Raw genomic sequence first — 21,928 nt, forward strand, 5'->3', positions numbered from 1 at the left:
ACAGTAGCATAGTAGCAAAATCATTTACACTGGAAAGGAAGCAGCTCACATTGCAATCTGGCATGTTCTGAACGCGTGAGAGGTGCAAGATAAATATAGTACAACAAACAAATACCAAGTTCTTGCAGAGAAAACAGTGCGAATCTAGGTACATGACAACTAGAAGCATTAGAAACTAAGTCGCCGACTATGCCTGTGGGAAGACTTTATTCGGGGGGATATTCTCGCGCCTCTCGACATAGCCAGCCGGAAACCACCCTGCCTTTCCTCTGCATTCCCCTTCCGCCCAACCATTGGGAGCAATCTGGAAAAGCGCAAATAGTTAGGCACCGAATTTTATATTATCCATTCCTATATTTCTTTCTCCATCATGCATAAACAAACGAGCTCAGTTTCTTTCAAATGTTTGTTGGCACACTGACCTGACGAACAACAACATAATCACCAATAATTAAGCTCAGTTCCTTCTCTGTGGTGCCATTGAAGTTATGCACTGCCTGCAGCACAATGGAAAGTGCTGGTAACTACAATGCGAAATTCAGCTTAAAAGAAACTACAATGTGGAATTATGAGTTATTTGTCCAGTATTGTCAGTTGCTCATATTTACCTCGGCGAGGAAGTACTGGGACTTCTCGGCACGCTTACGCGAAGGAGGTGCAGACTCTCTCTTTTGCTTCTCGGATGACATCTATCAAGAGAAATCAGTCAAGATTACAACTGCAAGAAATGACAGCTTAATATGACAAGCTGTCTAGCAGGGTGAAAAAACCTATACCTCTGCTTCAACATCATCAAGTATGGCAGCTAATCTCAAATAGAATAACTTCTCTGCTTCTACCTTCAACAGGATAAGTGACCAAGTATAAGCAAAAGACCAAATCGAACAAACCAGTGGAAATATACATATAACTATATAAGCCATATGCTAGAGGAAGGTACTCTTACCATGCCAACCAGGCGCTGAAGAGTCACCCTTTTTTGCTGAGATTCAACAGCACCAAGTGCAGCAACAGCCTCTTTTCCCAACACAGCCATGCTTGCTTTGTGCTCTATCATCTTACCTTCAGATTGCTCAAGTTTTGTAGTGTGCTCAGCAACTGGAGTTTCTCTTACCCGTGCCTTCCTTCTAGCAATCTCAGCAGACTGTTCGAAAAACAGGTCAGGGAAAGTACTGTATTATGCATAGCAGTACTACTAATTCTGAACATGATGCAAGGAGCGAGACGCTACGCACGAGTATCTCAGCTTCATGTCTCATCCGGCTATAACGTTGTGCAAGACCACGAGCTTCTTCTAGGGGAGCACACACAGCCATCGCCTTCAATGGATCTATGGTCTGAAATGCCAAATAGATGACAGAATACTTAAAATTTACACTGAAGTGCCTTACATAATATGATTATTAATGGTCTTATATTTCTATCATAATATCATATGCTTCAGAAGCTCCGATTTGTGCTGAAAAAGAATGTTGTTACACCCATTATATTATCACAACTTATGGCGAACTGGTATAAGTTGCTGTGAAGAGAGAAGATAGGACAAACAGTTGTGCATTGTGTAGGAGACATCAATACCATTTATGGGGTGAAACTTTAGATAGCTCGTCGAAAAAATACTCAGTTAGGCTATTGCCTGAGACCCCAGATGAACATTTCCAGTATAATGTTACATCCAAGGATGGAATCTTATAAATATTTAGCAAATAGACAGATGATAATTTAGTATATCTAAGTCCATGGTTGACTGCTCTTTTTAGCATACTAAAACATCCTGGAATGGCCTATCAGGCTAGTAGATTCACAACTTGAGCCAATACGGTTGCTGGATGGTTATTTGGAAAGATAATGCATCCAAATAATATCAATGTTCTTGACGAATCTCAGAAGACGGAAAACTAAGCCTGAGCCAAAGATGTTTTTTGTGGTTCCGGTATTTTATAGGAGTATTCCATTTAGGATCTAGTATTCTGTTGCACAGAAAAATAACAGAAGCTCAATCAGACTTCTGTGAAAAATCTGAGGGACTTAAATATGCTTGTTTGATTGTTTGAATATTTCAGCAAAGTGTACATATCTGAATTTTTTAGGTACAATATAATAAAAGAGACAGTTCATCTGCCATACCCAGAGATATACTCCCTCCATCCCATAATATAAGAGCGTTTTTTACACTATACTAGTGTCAAAAACGCTCTTATATTATGGGACGGAGGGAGTAGTACCAACAGCTGGCAATTGGACAGATGTAACTATCTATTTGGCCACATAAATAAGAACAAGGATGGATGGCAAAAATATCATAAATTATTCATACTAAGAGACTAAGAGAGTATGCAGGGCAGTTGGCTATTGATGCTAATATACTATATGACTTATCTTCCTAGGATTGGAGGCCTCACAATCAACTGAGGTCTCCAATTGGAATTTGGTCATCTAATTTTGACCGGATCAACAATTTCTCAACAAGCTCTTCTATTCAAATTTTTTTAATTCACTATGCTCCTTAATTTTAAAGCTTTTTGATTTGATTGAGGTATTCGATTTGGGATTGGGTTCATAGTTTTGACTTGATCAACGATTTTTAAAATTTAGACGGGAGCAACCGACTTATAATCATAGTTTTTAAGGCGACGCCTTACCGCTTTAGGGAGGGGGAGCGCTTTGACGCCTAGGCGCCCAAAGCGGACGATTTTCTAAAGCGGAGGGGGAGCGCTCTGACGCCTAGGCGACGCTTCAGGGACGCCTTAAAAACAAGGATTATAATAATATATCAATCCCGTGAACCCTCATGGTAGGAATCGCTAGGGTTCTACCGGGTCTAGAGCGGAGGTTGTAGGGGATGAAGCGGGGTTGGCGAGGGCTGGAGCGCGGCGGCCGGCAGCGGGGCGCCGTTGCGCACGAGAGGGAGGCGGCGGCGATGGAAGGCGGCGGCGCGGTTAGGGTTCCGGCTCCTCTGGGAGCCGGGCAATAGAGTTATGACTATATTGCTTAATTCCAAAAGAGTTGTTTACATCGGTTTATATAATCTCACGGCTAACTAAGATAACTTGGAGACTAAGATAACTTGAAGACTAAGATAACTAAGATAACTTGGGCTAAGCCCGTAGCTAATCCTGCCCACTGGGCCTCCTCCTTTGGTACGTAGTACCGGTCATAACATCTCTCCCCGCCCGCGCAAACAGCTCGTCCTCGAGCTGGAAGTCTGGATAGTGCTGAGTGAATTCGTCACGCTGCTCTCAAGTCGCGTCCTCCTCTAGAAGGCCTTCCCACTGGATCAACAGGTACCACACTCCACAACGTAGTTGGGCCCGCAACACCTTTGCTGGCCCGGGAAGGATGCGCATGTCGGAGGTCGGCGGTAGCGCCGGCGTGGCCGCCGGTGGCTCCCCACATGGAAGACGTCGTGGATGCGAGCACCGGCCGGAAGCTGAAGACGGTAGGCCACCTTTCCGATGCGCTCCAGCACGGAAAATGGCCCGGCGTAGCGCGGGCCCAGATTGCACTTCACGAACGGGTCAAGGGACTGCGTAGAACGGTGAAGGAGACGCAGCCACACCCAGTCGCCCACCGCGAACTCCGCCACGCGGTGATGGCCGTCTTAGTAGTGCTTGGCCAACGTCTTAGTAGTGCTTGGCCAACTGCTGGGCCTGAACGAGGTGTTGGCGCACCTCGGCAAGCATCTCGTCGCGGCTGCGAAGAAGATCATCCGCTGCCTCCGTCCTAGCCGTCTCCGGGTCTCCGGGTCAACCGGCAGGATGGGCAGGGGCGGTCGGCCATAGACCACCTCAAACGGCGTGGCGCGCAGGGTGGAGTGATAAGAGGTGTTGTAGCAGTACTCGACCCACGCAAGCCAGTCCACCCAAGCCCGAGGACGATCACCTGTAACATAACGCGAATACATGGCAATCACCTTGTTGACCACCTCAGATTGGCCGTCCGTCTGAGGATGGAATGTCGTGCTCAAGCGGAGCTTCACGTCCGCCATCCTGAAGAGATCGTGCCAGACATGCCCCGTGAACACCGGGTCCGGGTCGCTGACGATCAAAAAGGGAAACCCGTGTAGGCGAACGATGCCGTCGAAGAAGGCCCGGGCCACGAAGGTGAAGGTGTAAGGATGGCCAAGCGCGATGAAGTGGGCGTACTTGGAAAAGCGATCGACCACCATGAGGATGACGGACTTGCCGCCCACCTCGGGGAGGCCCTCAATGAAGTCCATGGAGATATGGGCCCAGACCTGAGAAGGCACCTCCAAGGGTTGTAGCAGCCTTGCCGGCCGCAGTGTCTCCGTCTTGTTACGCTGGCACGTCACACAAGACCGCACCCAGTCCCGAACCAAGGCCCGATCGCCGGGATGTAGAAGTCGGCGCGAAGACGGTGGAGGGTCTTCTGCACACCCTCGTGGCCTGCCGAGTGGGCCAGCAGTAGCACCTGATGACGGAGGTCGCCGTGATCCGGCACGAAGAGGCGTCGCCCATGCATGAGCAGGCCCTCTGCCAGACGCCACGGCTCCTCCAGGTCGCCGGCCTCAAGGCGCTGCCGAAGGAACTGCGCGTCGGGCGCGTCCGTGGTGGCCCGGCGGATGTCGTCGAAGAGGGCGAACGAGGGCCCTAAGCGAATGCGGGACCCGTCGTGAGAGCCCGTTTGAGGGCCTCGAACGCCTCCGTGGCCTCCGCATCCCAGGCGAAGGCGTCGCGTCGGAGCAGGCGCGTAAGCGGGAACGCGATGAGGCCGAATTCCCGGATAATTTTCCGGTAGTAGCATGCGAGGACCAGGAAGCCGCGGAGAGCCCGCGGGGAGTGCGGCGTCGGCCAGGCTGCAACGGCCGCCACCATGTCAGCGTCCATAGCCACACCCTCGGCCGAGATGACGTGGCCGAGGTAGGTGATTGAAGGCGTCCCGAACAAGCACTTCGAGCGCTTAAGATGAAGATGGTGTGCTCGAAGTTCGTTGAAGGCGATGGCGACGTGCTGAAGATGTTCCGCCCATGTCGTGCTGTAGATAAGAATGTCATCAAAGAAAACGAGGACAAACCGACGCGAGTAGGGCCGGAGGACGTCGTTCATCAAGGCCTGAAAAGTCATCGGGGCGTTGGAGAGGCCAAAAGGCATCACCAAGAACTCAAAGTGGCCGTGATGAGTCCGAAACGCCGTCTTCGCGACATCGTCCGGGTGGATGCACCTGGTGGTAGCCCGAACGGAGGTCGAGCTTGGTGAAGAAGCACGCCCCATGTAGTTCATCCCGAAGCTCGTCGACGACCGGAATGGGAAATTTGTCTTTGAGCGTCTGGGCGTTAAGGGCGCGGTAGTCGATGCAGAAGCGTCACGAGCCGTCCGACTTGCGAACAAGGAGGATCGGCACCGAAAACGGTGAAGTGGAGATCCGGATGATGCCCAGAGCTAGCATGAGCGCGTACTGCCGTTCCAGCTCGTCCTTCTACAACTGGGGATAGCGGTAGGGACGCACCGCCACCGACGCCGTGCCTGGCAGGAGATGGATGCGGTGCTCATACACCCGGGCCGGCGGCAGACCTTGAGGCTCGTCGAAGAGGTCGTTGTGCTGCTGCAGGAGATGATCCAACAGAGGGTGCGCGGACTCGGCAGTAGTCGCGGCCAGCTGAGGCTGTGGCGTCGCTGGTGGGGCGCCACCCACGCCCTCCTACCGGATGTGGCAACCCACGAGCCAGAAGGTCATCGTCATGGCGTCGAAGTCTCACATAATGGGACCCAGGGTCCGCAAGAAGTCGACGCCGAGGATGAAGTCGAAGCAGCCCAAATCGATGCCAGCGCATGTGATGGTGAAGTGTTCGTCACCGATGGTGATGGAAACGTCCCGTGCAAGCCCATGACATCGGAGACGGTCGCCGTTAGACACGGTGACCCACAACTGCTCATCGCCCGTCGGCTGAAGTGCCAAGCGGCGCATGGTCGACTCGGGCAGGAAGTTATGTGTGGAGCCCGTATCCAGAAGGGCCAGGAGGCGCTCGCCATGGATCATCACCGGCAGGAGCATGGTCTTCTCCGCTCGTATACCCGCAAGGGCATGAAGGGAGACCACTATAGTTGTCGCCGGTGACGGTGCGACCTCCGCAACAGCTGGTGCGGCCAAGTCGCCCAGCTCGTCGGCGGCCGTGTCCTCCTCAACGTAGTTGGCCGCCTCCAAGTAGAAGAGGCGCGAGCAGACGTGGTCCGGCACGTAGGGCTCGTCGCAGGGCGACGGCGCTCGAGCTGCTCGGCCGAGGAGAGCCGGCGAAAGGGCCGCGTCGAGGCTCGAGTGGTAGTCGCAGGAGGGACCGAGGGGGGACGGCCCGACACAGCTGTAGTCTGGGGAACCCTGGACGGCTGTCGGCCACTACGAGCCGACGCCGTCTGCTGCAAGGCCTGCGCGCGACGCTCGAAGGCGCGAGCGTAGTACATGCCGTCTGGAGGTCCTGGGGCCCCCGAAGTTCCCCGAAGTTCCAGGTCCACGCGGATGCAATCCGGCAGGCCACCGACGAAGAGCTCGGCCCGCTCCCTTGTATCCGAGGTCTGAAGCGAAGGAGGCAGAGCTCGCGAAAGCGTTCCCATGAGGGCATGCCACCCTCGTCCTGCTCGAGGGCATAATACCACGTCTGTGCGGCGCCTCGGAGGTGATATGAGGCGAGCCAAGTGCGGTCCGACGCGAGCGTGCGTTGCCCCCGGAAGAACTGCTCGCACTGATTGAGCCAGTTGAGGGGGTCCTCTGTACCGTCGTAGGGGCCCCTAGGCGAAGCACGGCGGTGTCTGAGTAAGACCGTCGTGTCCGTACGGCTCGGCGGTGCGGAGCAGCAAGGGTGACGGCGCCGGGTCGGTGGCCACCGGGGGTCCCCCGTGGAGAGGCGGCCCGTCGCGGCTGGCGTAGGGGCCCGCGGAGCTTGAGAGCCCCCGTATTGCACGGAAGCCGCTGGCTGCTCCGACGCCATCGTGTAGAACGGCGACGGAAAGGACCCGGCCAACTAGGCCGGAAGAGGGGACGGTGAGGACGGGAATCGGACCTGCTGGATCGGGACGCCTACTGGTGTTGTGGAAGGCAGCCCAGAGCTGTACTGCGACGACCCCGGCAGCTGCTGTAAGGGGGCGACCGACGCCGCAAGCGCCTGGGTGGGGGCGGCAGCTGAAGTGGCACGACGAACGCGGGGGCCGGCGGTGGTGGCTGCTGCCATGGAAGCAGCTGCAGCCCGGTGCCAGGGGCCGGCAGCGCCGCAGGGACTAGCCAAATACTGGCGGATCCCCTGGACCGCGGTGGCGAGGTCGCGCAGGGCGCCCGTGACCTCCTCCGGGGTCTAGATGACAGGGGCCGGGGCGGCAGTGGTAGCCGGCGCGGCGGTGGCGGCCGCTGTACCCAGCAGCGTGGTGGGGATGGCCTGCAGCGGGGCGGTGGTGACGAGCGGGACGGTGGTGGCGGCCGGCGAGGACGACATGATTGACCTGGAGTCTCTAGATACCAAATTGGTAGGAACCGCTAGGGTTCTACCGGGTCTAGGGCGGAGGTTGTAGGGGATGAAGCGGGGTTGGCGAGGGCTGGAGCGCGGCGGCCGGCGGCGAGATGCCGTTGCGCGCGAGACGGAGGCGCCGGCGATGGAAGGCGGCGGCGCGGGTAGGGTTTCGGCTCCTCTGGGGGCCGGGCAATAGAGTTATAACTATATTGCTTAATTCCAAAAGAGTTGTTTACATCGGTTTATATAATCTCACGGCTGACTAAGATAACTAAGATAACTTGGGCTAAGCCCATAACTAATCCTGCCCATTGGGCCTCCTCCTTTGGTACGTAGTACCGGTCATAACATCTCTTCATCTCTCCCGCCTGCGCAAACAGCTCGTCCTCAAGCTGAAGTCTGGATAGTGCTGACTGAATTCGTCACGCTGCTCCCAAGTCGCGTCCTCCTCTAGAAGGCCTTCCCACTGGATCAACAGGTACCACACTCCACGACGTAGTTGGGCCCGCAACACCTTTGCTGGCCTGGGAAGGATGCGCCAGTCGGAGGTCGGGGGTAGCGCCGGCGTGGCCGCCGGTGGCTCCCCACATGGAAGACGTCGTGGATGCGAGCACCGGCCGGAAGCTGAAGACGGTAGGCCACCTTTCTGATGCGCTCTAGCACGAAAAATGGCCCGGCGTAGCGCGGGCCCAACGGGTCAAGGGACTGCGTAACACCTATTATTGTAACACCAAAATAGTACAAGCAGACAGTGACGAGGAAAATTTTCCGACATAAATATCGGTTGATTAGCACATAACACAGAATCACACCACGAAAGACCCATGAAAACACTGTATTATAAATAAAATAATAAACATATGCCATCACCTCTCACGCTAGCCAAATCAAATTCTCCCTCGGTTCCAAGATATAAGGTGTATTTTTAATTCTTAAAGTCAAATTTATTTAACTTTGACTAAGTTCGTAAAAAATATAGGCATCCACAATACTAAATAAATAAAATATTAAAATTTATTTCATGATGAATTTAATGATCGCAACTTGATATTACGAATATTAATATAGTTCTCTATAAATTTGGTCAAACTTGAAGAGCTTTGACTTTCTAAAAATCTAATACACCCATATTCTAAAAACAAATAGACTAATTTATTTTATAAGAACACAACAACACCAACAGCGCAGCAATGCGGGCTTAATCCTTCTAGTGATATGTTATGTGCGGACAGCAATACAAGAGGGGGGCCACCCCTAGGTGCACACCTTCCATCCCCTAAACCTCAATCGATCCAGCCCCTAAAAGCCAGTTGGTCTGTCCCTCCAACTCACAGGATGTAAATGCTATAACAAATCAACAGATTTCATCTGCATGAAAAACTAGCTCAAAGAGCCGTCGATAGAGTTACCTGAGAACATAAAGTTCTATTGAAATCCTCATACTCTTTCTCAACATTTCTCAAAGCACCTCCATACAATGATGTGGCTTTTGTAAGAGCTTCACCATCAGCATTATTTTCACCTCCATATCTATAGCAATCCTCAGAAAATTTTGTTCCTGTGATCAAATGCAAGAAAAGGTGCACCTGCATCACCCACCAGATGTTGAATTTGGAGATATGGATAGATCAAGCAATGTATTTCAAGAAAATAGGACTCATTAATAGAATTTTTACCATGCTGTCAGCAGGGAGAAGTTAATTGACACAGATTTAAAATCTTTCGGTAAACTGAAATGCCTATCTTAGTAACATTGAGTCCGCAAGTGTATTCACATAAAAAGGAGTCCGCAAGTGGAGGGAATAGTCTCAAAAGACACTTCATAACATTTACTGGCAACACCAATCTAAAATCTGTAGCAAGCACTATAATGTCAGCGAGAGCCTCCTAGATAGACAGGTGCTACACTATAATGTCTACCTATCAATGAAATGATACACAGCTTGCGTATTCGCAAAAAAAAAGCCACTAAGGAACCATTTTCTTCAATGAATATCATATTATAAGATGGCCTGGTCCGTACAGCCATCCCAATGATTTATGTGGCATGAATTAATAGAAAGTTAGAGTTATGGAGGCGGACTCTAGAATCGAAAGGTTTTAGGCTTAGTAGAACTAAAACTGAAGACATGAGGTGCAGTTTTAGTGCTACTAGGCACGAGGATGGAGAGGTTAGCCTTGGTGGGCAGGTGGTACCGGAGAGAGACACGTTTCGATATTTGGGGTCCATGTTGCAGAAGGATGGCGATATCGATGAAGACGTGGGCCACCGAATCAAGGCTGGGTGGATGAAGTGGCGCCAAGCTTCTGGCGTACTCTGTGACAAGAGAGTGCCACAAAAGCTAAAAGGCAGGTTTTATAGGACAGCTATCCGACCTGAGATGTTGTATGGCGCGGAGTGTTGGCCAACCAAGAGACGACATATCCAACATTTAGGTATAGCAGAGATGCGCATGTTGAGATGGATATGTGGCCACACAAGGAAGGATCGGATACGGAATGACGATATACGAGAGAGACTTGGGGTAGCACCGATTGAAGAGAAGCTAGTCTAGCATCGTCTCAGATGGTTTGGACATATTCAACGGAGGCCACCGAAAGCGTCGGTGCATAGCGGACGGATAAAGCGTGCTGAGAATGTTAAGAGGGGTCGTGGTAGACCAAACTTGACATGGAAGGAGTCCGTTAAGAGAGACCTGAAGGTTTGGAATATCGACAAAGACTTAGCCATGGACAGGGGTGCGTGGAAGTTAGCTATCCATGTTCCAGAGCCATGACTTGGCTTCGAGATCTTATGGGTTTCAACTCTAGCCTACCCCAACTTGTTTGGGACTGAAAGGCTTGGTGGTTGTTGTTGTTGTTGTTTGAACTAATTACGTGTTTTTCTGTCAGCATTGTGGTCAGTGGAATAACATGATAATGGATCATGTCATTCCATTCCTCAAACCAAACAAGGTACTTTTTAGTAGGATCTGATGAACTTACAATCAACCCGTTCCTTGACGCAAACAGCCAAACACCCACATGTTCTGGAGAGTAGACATTCTACCTTCTAATCTGAATATATTACTAACACATACCCACAAGTAGCATAATACCCCCATTCTCAAAGAGAACTGAAGTTTGACAGAATAAACCAACAGAGTATGGAGGACAAGAGCTACATACCCACTTCAATATGCTTGCTTCCAATAGACACCAAACCTTCAGCTGCGCGAACTATGTCCTTTTGGAAATCCTGTAAGTTTATATGCATGGAATAAGCTTACAACTGACAGGAGGAAACTCAACAAAACATATAATGCATCAATGCAGTTGTGCAATAGTTTCTATAGTTAATAGTTATTGATTATAAAAAGGTCTAATGAACTTACTGTAATAAGATATGTTGAGAATGATGTTCCATTCATTGCAGCATGGCACAGAGAAGGGAATAAATGTGTGATTGCAATATTAATTTTTGGCTTGCTGCTCATATTACGCAGTTATGTATCCTATGGCACCCGTAATTTAACCGTTCTTACCCTTCCAGAACGAGTAGAACTGTACAATTTCTCAAGCCTTTGATGTTGCTGTAATTCAACTTCATCAATGACAACAGAATCTGAACGCTCGTAACCAGTAGTGCTGAATTGTTTTATCACAGCCTGCAAATTTTAATTCATAAAACGTCAGCAAGGATAGAATTAATCTTAAACAAAGCACCTGTAGCCCTAGCAGAAACATCAAGAAAGAATGTAGGGGCAACACCATCATCCTACAAATAAAAACTCTTTCAAATTTAAGTTTTTGGCTATTATATTTGCACTAAGACAGTTGTTGCCTCAATTAGAAGGCATAGACAAAAGAAATAATGACGCATGCTCACATCGTGGAATGTCATTGCAGAAATGGAGTTTAGCAACATGTTTAGACCATCAAAACAAATTGTGAATGCTAATATGGTTATGCTACAAAAGGGATCTCCTCAAATTTAACCCTTTTTTCATAAAAGAATTAGTAGCAATGCGCAGCTTTACACTTCTTATTGATAATTAGTAATGGGGTTTAAATGGAAACCCCGCGCATGTCGAGAGCAATATAAAATAAAAATTTAGTACTAGTAATTTGCATACATAATGGAATGCCGGAATAACAACATTTGCATCGATGGCATGGTAGACAAGATAGCTAATAGAATAACTAACCTAGGAGTACATGAAAAAGGAAAAGACCACTGAATTGGCCTCTTTCCTAAACAGGGCTACGCAGATATATTTTTTTAGAGTCAAGGCTACACAAATTTAGTTAAGAGGATTCTGCACATACATTTATGGAGCATATACATTGCCCATCTCTAGGGCAATGGGCAATGAGGATTCACAAAGTACACATATGATCTGACAAATATAACCTAAATTGTCGTTTTTGTCTTTCTGAACTTCCATTAAAAATAAAAACTTTTCTCGAAGCAAGTAATAAAGAACTTTCTCTTCCATTAGACTGTGTAACGAACCCTAGCGATCTAGGATCGGTACAAGGGAATTGGGGATGAGTTCAGATCTGCTTTATTCAGAGGAGGATGAGGATACAGGGAAGTAGGTAGGAGAAGGGGAAAGTGAGGAGAGAATCCAAAGTCTCATACATGCATAACTCTCCCTTGCACACACACACACACCTACTTATACACCACCATACACTGCCCAGTGGCCCCCGCCACCTGGCCCGCACTGCTGTCCACCGCATCAGGGGATGCAGGTGTGACACTCCCCTCTTCTTCAGACAGAGCCTCCACTTCATGGTGATCCCGCCTGCTTGCTGCCTCCATGTCATCGTTGAAGCCATCGTCTTGGTTGTGCCATATTGTTGCTGTAGGGAAGCGGCGACGCAGGGCGTCGTAGTCCTCCCAGGTGGTACTCGTGGGTGAAGAAGACCATCCACGAGTAGAGTCGCTTGGTGCCCACCTTGGTGAACAGCTCGCGCCAGAGCGCATTGGTGAAAACGCGGTCACGATCGGAGACGATGGACTTGGTGATGCCGTGGAGCTTGACGATGTTGTCCCAGAACGCGCGCGCCACCTGCGCGGCGTTGAATGGGTGGCGCAGAGGGATGAAGTGCGCAAACTTGGTGAGGCGATCAACGACGACCATGGAGTCGAAGCCTTCGGACTTGGGTAAGCCCTCCACAAAGTCAATGGTGAGGTCCTGCCAGGGCGCTACAGGCACCGGCAACGGCGCGAGTAAGTCGGTTGGATGTCGATGCTCGTGCTTGGCGTGCTGGCAGGTGGCACACTGCTTGACGGAGTTGTCGACGTCCCCTTTCATGCATGTCCACAGAAACAGCTTTTTGAGGCATTGATAGGTTGTCGTGGTACCTGAATGTCCACCGACGGCGCTGTCGTGGAGGGCGCTGATGAGCTTCGTGCGAAGAGCCGTGTTGCTGCCGATACATAGCCGGTTCTGCTTGCGGATGAGACCGTGGTGCAGCTGGAACCCCTCCTCGTCTGGGCTGTTGATGGTCAGACGCAAAAGGAGGTCTTGAGCATCGGCATCAGTGGCATACGAATTGGCCACCTCTTGCACCCAGGTTGGTTAGCATAAGGACAGGGCACTCAGGTCCAACGCGGCACCCACCCGTGAGAGGGCGTCAGCTGCTCCATTGTTGACGCCTCGGAGATATTGGAATTTGAACTGAAGTCCCACCAGTTTGGACATGGCCTTGCGCTACATGGCCTTGCGCTGGAGATCCGTCTCCAATTGCTGATCCCCCAGGTTTAAGGATGGCAATTTTAACCGTGGGTACGGGTATTCGCGGGTATTCGACCCGTATGGACAGGCTATGGGTACTTTTTTATACCCATGGGTAGTACCCATACCCTACCCGTCAAGTCGTGGGTAGGGCATGGATATCGTTCTATACCAGTGGGTATACCCGTACCCTACCCATTTATACTGACATGTGGACCTGTGGAGTTCCACGTATGCAGCCCAACAGGAAACAGTAAGATTGTAAGAAGCAGCCCACGCCCACGAGGCCACATCATGTAGCCCACGAAGCAATCTCCACACTCCAGGGCCCAGGCGATACCGCGATAGCTCGCCAGCTCGGTCTGTCGGTCAAAACATCCCCATAATCCCCTCGCCTCCCAAATTTCCCCTGATCCCCTCTCCCAAATCCTCTGATCCCCTCTCCCAAATCCTCAAATTGAGGAGATAAATTCCCAGCAATGACGCGTACTACCATCGTCTCTCTCCTATGCGGTCAGTCTCAGTCCGCTCCTCTCCTTCCCGAACTGCATCGCGTCTAGATCGTACTCGGCCGGCATCCCGTACTCCTTGTTCATCTAGGCGACGGGCGGTGAGCAGGGCACGACGGTGAGTAGGAGCACGGCTGCACGGACGGTATAGGCAAATCTGCGGGCACAGGCGTGGTGCGGCTCCAGGCAGAAATTCTCCCGCCGTCCGCTCCTCTGGTACGATGCTCTATCTGGCTATCTCTGTAAATAATTGCTTTTCTTTTCCATTGTAAGTAATTTAGTGATCCTTCGGCTGGGATTGAACCAATACCAATGTTTATTTCTAAGCAGGAATCAACCGGGCAGCTAATAAAGTAGTGAGATTCATGCCATAGAAGTGAAGTGTTAACACGTCGATGCTCTCTGTAAGATCCGTTTTGTGCTAGCACCAATCAGGAGGAATCTATTAGGTTTATATTACCAGGAGCAATCTATTACGTAGAATACTATGTTTATATATTGGACAGATTCTGTTTATGTATCTGACTTGTAATGTCTTATTATTATATAATTGGACAGATCAATGGCTTCTCAAGGAGCAGAAGGCTCAGCTGTGTCTGGTGCGGGCAATGGAAACTCGCAGGGTAATACACAAGCATCTGAAGCTACACCGACATCTCAAGTTGCTACTAACATCTGAACCTACATCTAGCAGAGCTGGTTGTAAGAGGAAGCGGACATCGGCAGTTTGGAATGAGATGGGAGAGAAATTTGAAGGTGGAGTATGGAAAGCTGAGTGCAATTATTGTCACAAAAAATTCACTGCAGGACCTAGATCTGGCACAACTCACTTCGTTTACATTTGGAATCTTGTCCTGCTAGGCACGCACCCATGGGACGAAAGCAACAAAAATTAAGGTTGACAAAAGGTGGAGGTGGCAAAGTGAATTTGGAAAATGTCATTTTCGAACAAGAGAAGGCTAGGAAAGATCTTGGATTTATGATATGTGAACATGAGTATCCATTATCTATTGTGGAACATAGTGGTTTTCGTAGATTTTGTTCTTCTTTGCAGCCGTTATTTAAGATGGTGAGCAGAAATACTATTAGGAATGATATTGTGTCTATGCATTCTGCTCAAAAGGAAAAGATGGTGAGATTTTTTGCAACATTTAAACACCGAGTGGCTGTCACTACAGATTTGTGGACAGCAGGCTATCAAAAGAGAGGTTACATGGCTGTTACCGCACACTATATAGATGATTCTTGGAATCTAAAGAGCTTTCTTATGAGGTATAAAATCTTTACATAGCACAATAGTAATTATTAGCAATTACCACACTATGCTTATGCAATTCTCATGCCTTTTTATATTTTATTGTGTTAAATAGGTTTGCTTATGTGCCATGTCCACATTCAGCTGAGGTTATATGTGAAGCGTTGTATGAGTGTCTTGTTGAGTGGCACCTTGAGAGGAAGGTCTCCACTGTCACTTTGGACAGCTGCACCTCAAATGACAAGGCTATGGTTATATTGCCAGATAAGTTGGATACAAGCTCTCTCATGTTGGATGGTCAGTTTCTGCATATGCATTGTGCCGCTCACATATTAAATTTAATTGTGAAAGATGGAATGAGTGTCTTAGAGCAAGGTATAGAGAGGTTGCGTGATAGTGTTGCATTTTGGTCAGCCACACCTAAAAGGCATGAGAGGTTTGAAAAGATGGCAAAAACTTTAAACATAGAGTATAACAAAAGGTTAACTCTTGATTGTAAGACTAGATGGAATTCAACTTACATTATGATAAGCATTGCACTACAATACGTAGATGTATTTGAAAAATTAAAGCCACGTGAAAAGAAATTTAAGTGTTGAACAACCAAAGATGATTGGGAGTTTGCAAAGGAAATATGTGATAGGCTGAAGCTCTTCTTTGATATCACCGAGTCATTCTCAGGAACCAAGTATGTCACAGCAAATCTATTTTTCCCTAAAGTGATTACCATTCGTTTAGCCATAAGGAAATGGGGTAATAGCGAAATTGAGCTTATACAAAAAATGTGTGAGGAAATGAAGGATAAGTTTGAGAAGTATTGGAAAGATATCCATGGTCTTATGTCCGTTGCAACAGTTCTTGATCCAAGGTACAAACTTCATATTCTCAATGCTCTTTATGGTCCCCTCTATGGAAGAGAGCATGCAGCTACGGAAATAGAGAAGGTGAAGAAGTTATTGATTCGGTTGGTGAAGCAGTATAAAGATGAAATTGAAGGTGAGGATACATGGGATGCTTCTGTTGCTGATCCAATTGGAGAAGAAGATGAAGCCATGAAACTCTATGATCTCTATTTGTCTAGTCGGCCCACTGTCCGTTCTTCATCAATCCATACAGAATTGGACTTGTATTTGGAAGAAGCTAGTCTACCTAGAACACAAGAGTTGGATATCATCAATTGGTGGAAGGTTAGCGGCTCAAGGTTTCCTACCTTGCAAAAACTTGCTCGTGATATATTGCCTATTCCCATAACATCCGTGGCTTCCGAATGTGTGTTCAGCACTAGTGGAAGGGTACTCAGTGCACATCGTAGTAGACTTACTCCTAATGTGGCTGAAGCTCTCATGTGCATGCAAGCTTGGTCTCGTGCAGATCTGTTAGGTAATATGTTTCTCGCTTGTTTTTTGCCATTAAAATACTAATGTTGGTTATTTCATCAGGTGGATGGAATTCTACACTCTTTGCTACGTTTCAGAGTGATGGATAAGTTTCTGTACTAGGGTCTTTGTGGGGCTGCAGCACATGGTCCTTGTGGCTGTTAGGATAGAATCCTTGACCACCAAGGACTGGCAGTTAGGATAGCATCTTAGACTAGCATCTTGGCATATGCTTGGCTGGCTAGCAGCCTATAAATATGTATCCCCAACCCCTCAGGTTGGCATGGCATTTGCGTGAGAAATAAACCAACGAAAATTGTCCCAACTCTCCTAGTGTCATCCACAACTATCAATGCTCAGGCTGAAAGGTCTAACAAGTGGTATCAGAGCCTCGTTATCTTGTACCCTGAGCATTTCCTGCTCACCTCTCTCACCGGGAGCTGAGCAGCCTAAGCCGGTAGCAGCAACTGCTCCGAGTGCCCCTGGTTACCTCCCTCCCTCCAAACTGTCGAGCAGCAGCTTGTCAGAAACAGCCTCTTCACGCAACAGCCCCCCTGCAGCGAGCCATGTCTGCAGGTCGCTCTCAGCACACGGCTACCTCGAGCATACGGCGCCGGCTGGAGGCCGAGCGCGCCGTGGCAAAGGAGCGTGAGCGAGCAGCTGTAGCAGCCGCTGCTGCGGCAGCAAGGGTGTCGAGGCTGGCTGCAGCGGAGCTGGCAGCAGCCAGAGCGGAGGTAGAAGCAGCCAGGGCGGAGGTACAAGCAGCAGTAGCAGCGGAGGCAGCAAGTGAGGCTACGGCGGATGCCAAGGCACTCCGCGACGGCTCCGGCAGCTCCAACGGCTCCGCGCCTGCGGACGACGGCGCCGACGCAGACCGCGCCAAAGTGGCGCAAGAGCGGACAGCGCAGTGGGCAGCCGAGCACGCCCGCTCTCCAGGTGGAGGTGCGCACGACGACGGCGGCTGCAACGACCAGGACCGCGGCCACTACGAGGTCCGGACTGTGGTCAGAGATGTTGGTCCCAGTGTTGGGTGGCCTACCCTCACTAAAACCAACTACGTCGAGTGGGCCGCGATCATGAAGATCAGGCTCCAGGTGCGGCGCCTGTGGAAGGCAGCCCAGGACAGCAACGTCAACCACCAAGAGGATCGACGGGCGCTGGACGCCCTCATCGCCGCAATCCCGCCCGAGATGCAGTTCTCGCTTTCCAACAAGCGGACTGCCAAAGAGGCTTGGGACGCCATCGCCGCGGCACGCATCGGCAGCGACCGTGCTCGCAAGTCCACACTGCAGGCACTTCGTAAGGAGTGGGAGAGCCTGGCCTTCAAGCCAGGTGAGGACGTTGATGACTTTGCTCTCCGTCTCAACACTCTGCTGCAGAAGATGGTGAAGTTCGGCGATGCCACCTAAACTGAGGAGAGAGCTGTCGAGAAGCTTTTCCGGTGCATTCCCGAGAAGTACAAGCGAATGGCTCGCTTGATCGAGTCTTTGCTGGACCTCTCCACGATGACGATCGAGGAGGCGATAGGTCGCCTCAAGGTCGTCGACACCAACGAGCCACAGCCTCCCTCGGGGCCCATCACCACCGGCGGGAAGCTGCTCCTAACTCGGGAGCAGTGGGATGCCAGCCTTGGTGACAGGAAGAAGGGGGAGCCTTCTTCCACGACGGGCGGCCGCAAGCGCGGCAAGCAGCGCAAGGCGCGAAGAGGCGTTGCTGGCAAGGCACAAGGACGTGCCGAAGGTGACGCCCGCGGAGGCACCAAGGACGGCGCCGCTGGCAAGCCCAAGCCGGCACAGGACAACAGTTGACACAACTGTGGCCGGCTTGGCCATTAGGCCAATGAGTGTCGACAGCCACGACAAGGCCAGGCTCGCATCGCACAGGCGGAGGAGGAGACAACTCTGTTCATGCGCATGCAAGCATCGAGCTACCTTCAGCGACACCAGTCGCAAAGGCTCTCCTCCACCTCGACGAGCCCAAAGCGCACGCTCTTCTTGGTGATGGCTCCGGGAAGGAGAAGACTTCGGGGTGGTGCCTCGATACCGGCGCCACCCACCACATGACCGATCGAAGGGAATTCTTCGCCGAGCTCGACTCCGACGCGCGAGGCTCCGTCAAGTTTGGGGACGCCTCTGCCGTGGAAATTAAGGGCGTCGGCTCCGTCATCTTCACCGCCAAGGCGGGAGAGCACCGGCTGCTCACCGGTGTCTACCACATCCCCGCGCTAAGGAACTCCATCATCAGCTTGGGATAGCTGGATGAGAACGGCTCACGCGTGCTGATCGAGCATGGGGTCCTATGTATCTGGGATCACCAGCGTCGCCTTCTCGCCAAGGTACCCAGAGGTGAAAATCGACTATACGTCCTTGACGTGCATGTGGCACAACCTGTCTGCCTCGCTGCTCGTTGGGACGACGAGGCGTGGCAATGGCATGAGCGCTTTGGGCATCTTCATTTCGAGGCCCTGAAGCGTCTGATTGCCAAGGAGATGGTGCGAGGCTTGTCGTGCCTTGACCATGTGGAGCAGTTCTACGACATCTGCGTGCTGACGAAGCAGAGGCGACTCCCCTTTCCCCAGCAGGCGGTTTTCCGAGCCAAGGAGAAGCTGGAGCTCGTGCACGGGGACCTATGCGGCCCGGTGACGCCAGCCACACCAGGAGGTCGACGCTACTTCTTGTTGCTCGTCGACGACCTCTCTCGCTACATGTGGGCGATAGTCCTCGGAGGCAAGGGAGAGGCGGCGGACGCCATCAGGCGCGCGCAGGTCGCTGCGGAGGCGGAGAGCGGCCGCAAACTGCGCGTGTTGCGCACCGACAACGGCGGCGAATTCACAGCGGTCGATCCCGATTGGTCGCGGTGACGGCGCACCTCGTCGACGTCCGTCTGCGTGAGATCCATCTGCGCAAATGAGCCAGGTCGCTGGAGACTTGCTCATTGAAGGCGAGCTGCGCCTCCACATGCTTGTCAGTGGTGAGCTGCCCCGTCTCGACTTGCTTGAGCAGAGACTCGAGCAGAGTCTTGATCTCGGTGGAGTTTTCGGCCATGGCGGACATGATGTGGCGAGTCTGGGCGGAGGGTTTGGATGGCGGCGCCGTCGCCTCGCTCCAAATCGGGTCAACCCCGCTGGGGATTTCGCGCCGGCCACCGAAGTGAGCCCGCACCTGCAGCGGTGGATGTTACGACCGAGCGATCGAGAGAGTGAGAGGTCGACGAACCGGGGCGGATCTGGTGGGGGTCAAAATTTTGGCTCTGAATACCAGTTTGTAACAAACCCTAATGATCTAGGATCGGTACAAGGGAATTGGGGATGAGTTCAGATCTGCTTTATTCAGAGGAGAATGAGGATACAGGGAAGTAGGTAGGAGAAGGGGAAAGTGAGGAGAGAATCCAAAGTCTCATACATGCATAACTCTCCCTTGCACACACACACACCTACTTATACACCACCATACACTGGCCAATGGCCCCCGCCACCTGGCCCGCCACTGCTGTCCACCGCATCAGGGGATGCAGGTGTGACAGACTGTATAGTACCAATCTATTTATGTCCATATATACCAATCCCGACACTGTTGTGAACATGAGCTAAATAAATAAAAGCAGATAAACAAGCTCCCCCAGCACAACAGACCAGCGGCGTAGCTTCACACTAGGGCCGCGCTTGGTAGCGGTGTAATCAAATACAGTCGTATTAATTTTCCAGGTGTATCTTACCGGTTGCTAGCAGATTTCCAGCCGGAAAAAAAACGACGAGGAGAGGTCTGTATTTTTTCGACAGAGGTATTTGTGTCAAAACGGTAATCCAAACAGAACCTATGGTGTGAACTGCCTGCAGTCTGAATCGGCGGCAGTTTAGCATAATACTCCGTATTAAACAGTCTGTAGTCTAAATCAGCGGCAGTTGAACAGTATGTAGTCAGTCATAGCAGCTTAGGGAATTAAACCCTCGGAATAGTGTAGCAATTTCAATAGCAAATCCGGGGTTCACAGGCAATCTCGCTCATTCATTGGCGGCCTCCACGCGCACCATGCATCAAATCATGTCAGGGCGAAATCTCGCCCCTCGGCCAACGACTAAGCCGCGCGAGGCAGAAATCATGAGATCTCGGATGGTGCTCACCTGCTGCTGCTTGGCGACCTGCTCCTTGAACTTGCTCGCCTGCTTCCTGAACGCCTCCATCTGTGCCCTGCTCTCCTCGCCTCCTCCCCGGCTCCTCCTCCTCCACAGTGGAGGCGCCCGGAATTTGCTCCTGGGTATTCTTTTAAAAAAAAATGGCAACTCAATATAATAGAACAATAAATGTACAATTTGTTTCTTAGCGAATTGTTCACGTATTTCATCGAGGAAAATACCCTCTCAAAGCTAGCAGTGGCTACCGAAAGAATGAGCATCAACTTAAGAAGTTTGTAAACAATATAATATTGTTCATTCGTTTTGTCTCAGCCATCAAAACTAAAAGCTCATATAGATTCTTCAAATTTCTAAACCTTTTATCCATACACACATGAGAAATGTACATGCTTAATTGCCATGGAAGTCTTGACAATTCATCATTTAAGAAATCAGTGGCAATGTGGCATGGACGGATGAATATTCGACAAACAAGCAATTCAATTTCAGTTTACAAGCAATCACTGAAAAATCTTCAGATTTGTTTAGAAAACAGAGGGAAAGAATACCTTGGTAGACCGGGGGCGGAGGTGAGGAGAAGGGCACTGGTGCGCTGCCACGCCGAGCGGCTACTTGGGCCGGGGTCCGGGCAGCAGTGGAGGCCGGCGGCGGACTGGCGCCTGACGGATCCGCGCCGCCGCAGAAGCCGGAGCCCGGATGAGAGGGCCGGAGGGGCGAGGCGAGGGAGGCAGGAGAGGGAGAAGGACGCCCGCCTGGCAAAAGCCTGAAGGGGAGGGGGCTGAGGGGCGAGGCGAGGGAGGCAGGAGAGGGAGGGCCGGCCTGGCCGCCGGAGCCGGACCGACGGGCGAGGCGAGGGCAGTATGGGGCGAGGGAGGCTGAATCGGAGGAGGGAGCTAGCAGGTAGGTTAGGGGAAAGGAGATCGGGCTGGCTCGGAGCAGTAATGGAGCTGCTCACGCGCGTATTGTCCTCCAAGTTCTACCGTATATGTATCATACTGTATATTGTAAAAAAAATTGACGCAAAATTCTTGGGTATTCCACAGAATTCTCACGAAGACCCCAGTGTCGCCACTGCTCCTCCAGCTCCGGCTCCTCCTCTTCTCTGTGTGTTTCGCTGAGATGCGCACACCCAAACACACACGTGGGTACTCGCGACAAAATTACTGTTCTGATCTTCTGATTAAAGATGTACATAAAATAAACTCGCCATGAAATAATTTTACGATCTAATTCTTTTTAAAAATGTTGTAATCCGTGGCGTTGCTGGTACACCGTGAGACGCCACTTTAGTGTGGCGTTGCCTGCGAGGCCCGAAACGCCAGTGTAATGTGGCGTTTCTCCCAACGACCAAAACGCCAAGCGCGGTGGCGTTTCTACGGGCGATATCTGCCCGGCCCGCCCCATCGCCACCAACCACCCGTTCTTCCTCCTCTCTTCACAACGAGCATAGGCGAAAAACTCCTCTCTCCTCCAACCT

General features: G+C 51.0%; 1 protein-coding gene across 1 annotated transcript; it reads right to left on the reverse strand.

The window, feature by feature from the left end:
- Positions 1-23: 23 nt before the first annotated feature.
- LOC123425943 (SH3 domain-containing protein 3) lies at positions 24-21,407 on the reverse strand. Its single transcript, XM_045109709.1, has 11 exons — positions 21,000-21,407; positions 20,440-20,578; positions 10,978-11,100; positions 10,622-10,691; positions 8,863-9,011; positions 1,236-1,337; positions 947-1,144; positions 777-839; positions 609-689; positions 423-497; positions 24-304 (listed from the first exon to the last, which is right to left on the reverse strand). The coding sequence occupies exons 2-11, from the start codon at positions 20,497-20,499 to the stop codon at positions 188-190; spliced, it is 1,038 nt and encodes a 345-aa protein (XP_044965644.1). The 5' UTR covers positions 20,500-20,578; positions 21,000-21,407; the 3' UTR covers positions 24-187.
- Positions 21,408-21,928: the final 521 nt, after the last annotated feature.

Source organism: Hordeum vulgare, chromosome 2H (genome assembly GCF_904849725.1).
Source record: "Hordeum vulgare subsp. vulgare chromosome 2H, MorexV3_pseudomolecules_assembly, whole genome shotgun sequence".
NCBI lineage: Eukaryota > Viridiplantae > Streptophyta > Magnoliopsida > Poales > Poaceae > Hordeum > Hordeum vulgare.

What these genes read in the sequence shown, in the direction of transcription:
- LOC123425943 (XM_045109709.1), bottom strand. Translation starts at nt 20,499, where the DNA reads ATGGAGGCGTTCAGGAAGCAGGCGAGCAAGTTCAAGGAGCAGGTCGCC. An exon ending in GTTCTACTCGTTCTGGAAGG is followed by an intron (nt 10,692 to 10,977) that starts GTAAGAACGGTT and finishes ATAAACTTACAG; the next exon opens with GATTTCCAAAAGGACATAGT. An exon ending in CCCAGTACTTCCTCGCCGAG is followed by an intron (nt 498 to 608) that starts GTAAATATGAGC and finishes ATTGTGCTGCAG; the next exon opens with GCAGTGCATAACTTCAATGG.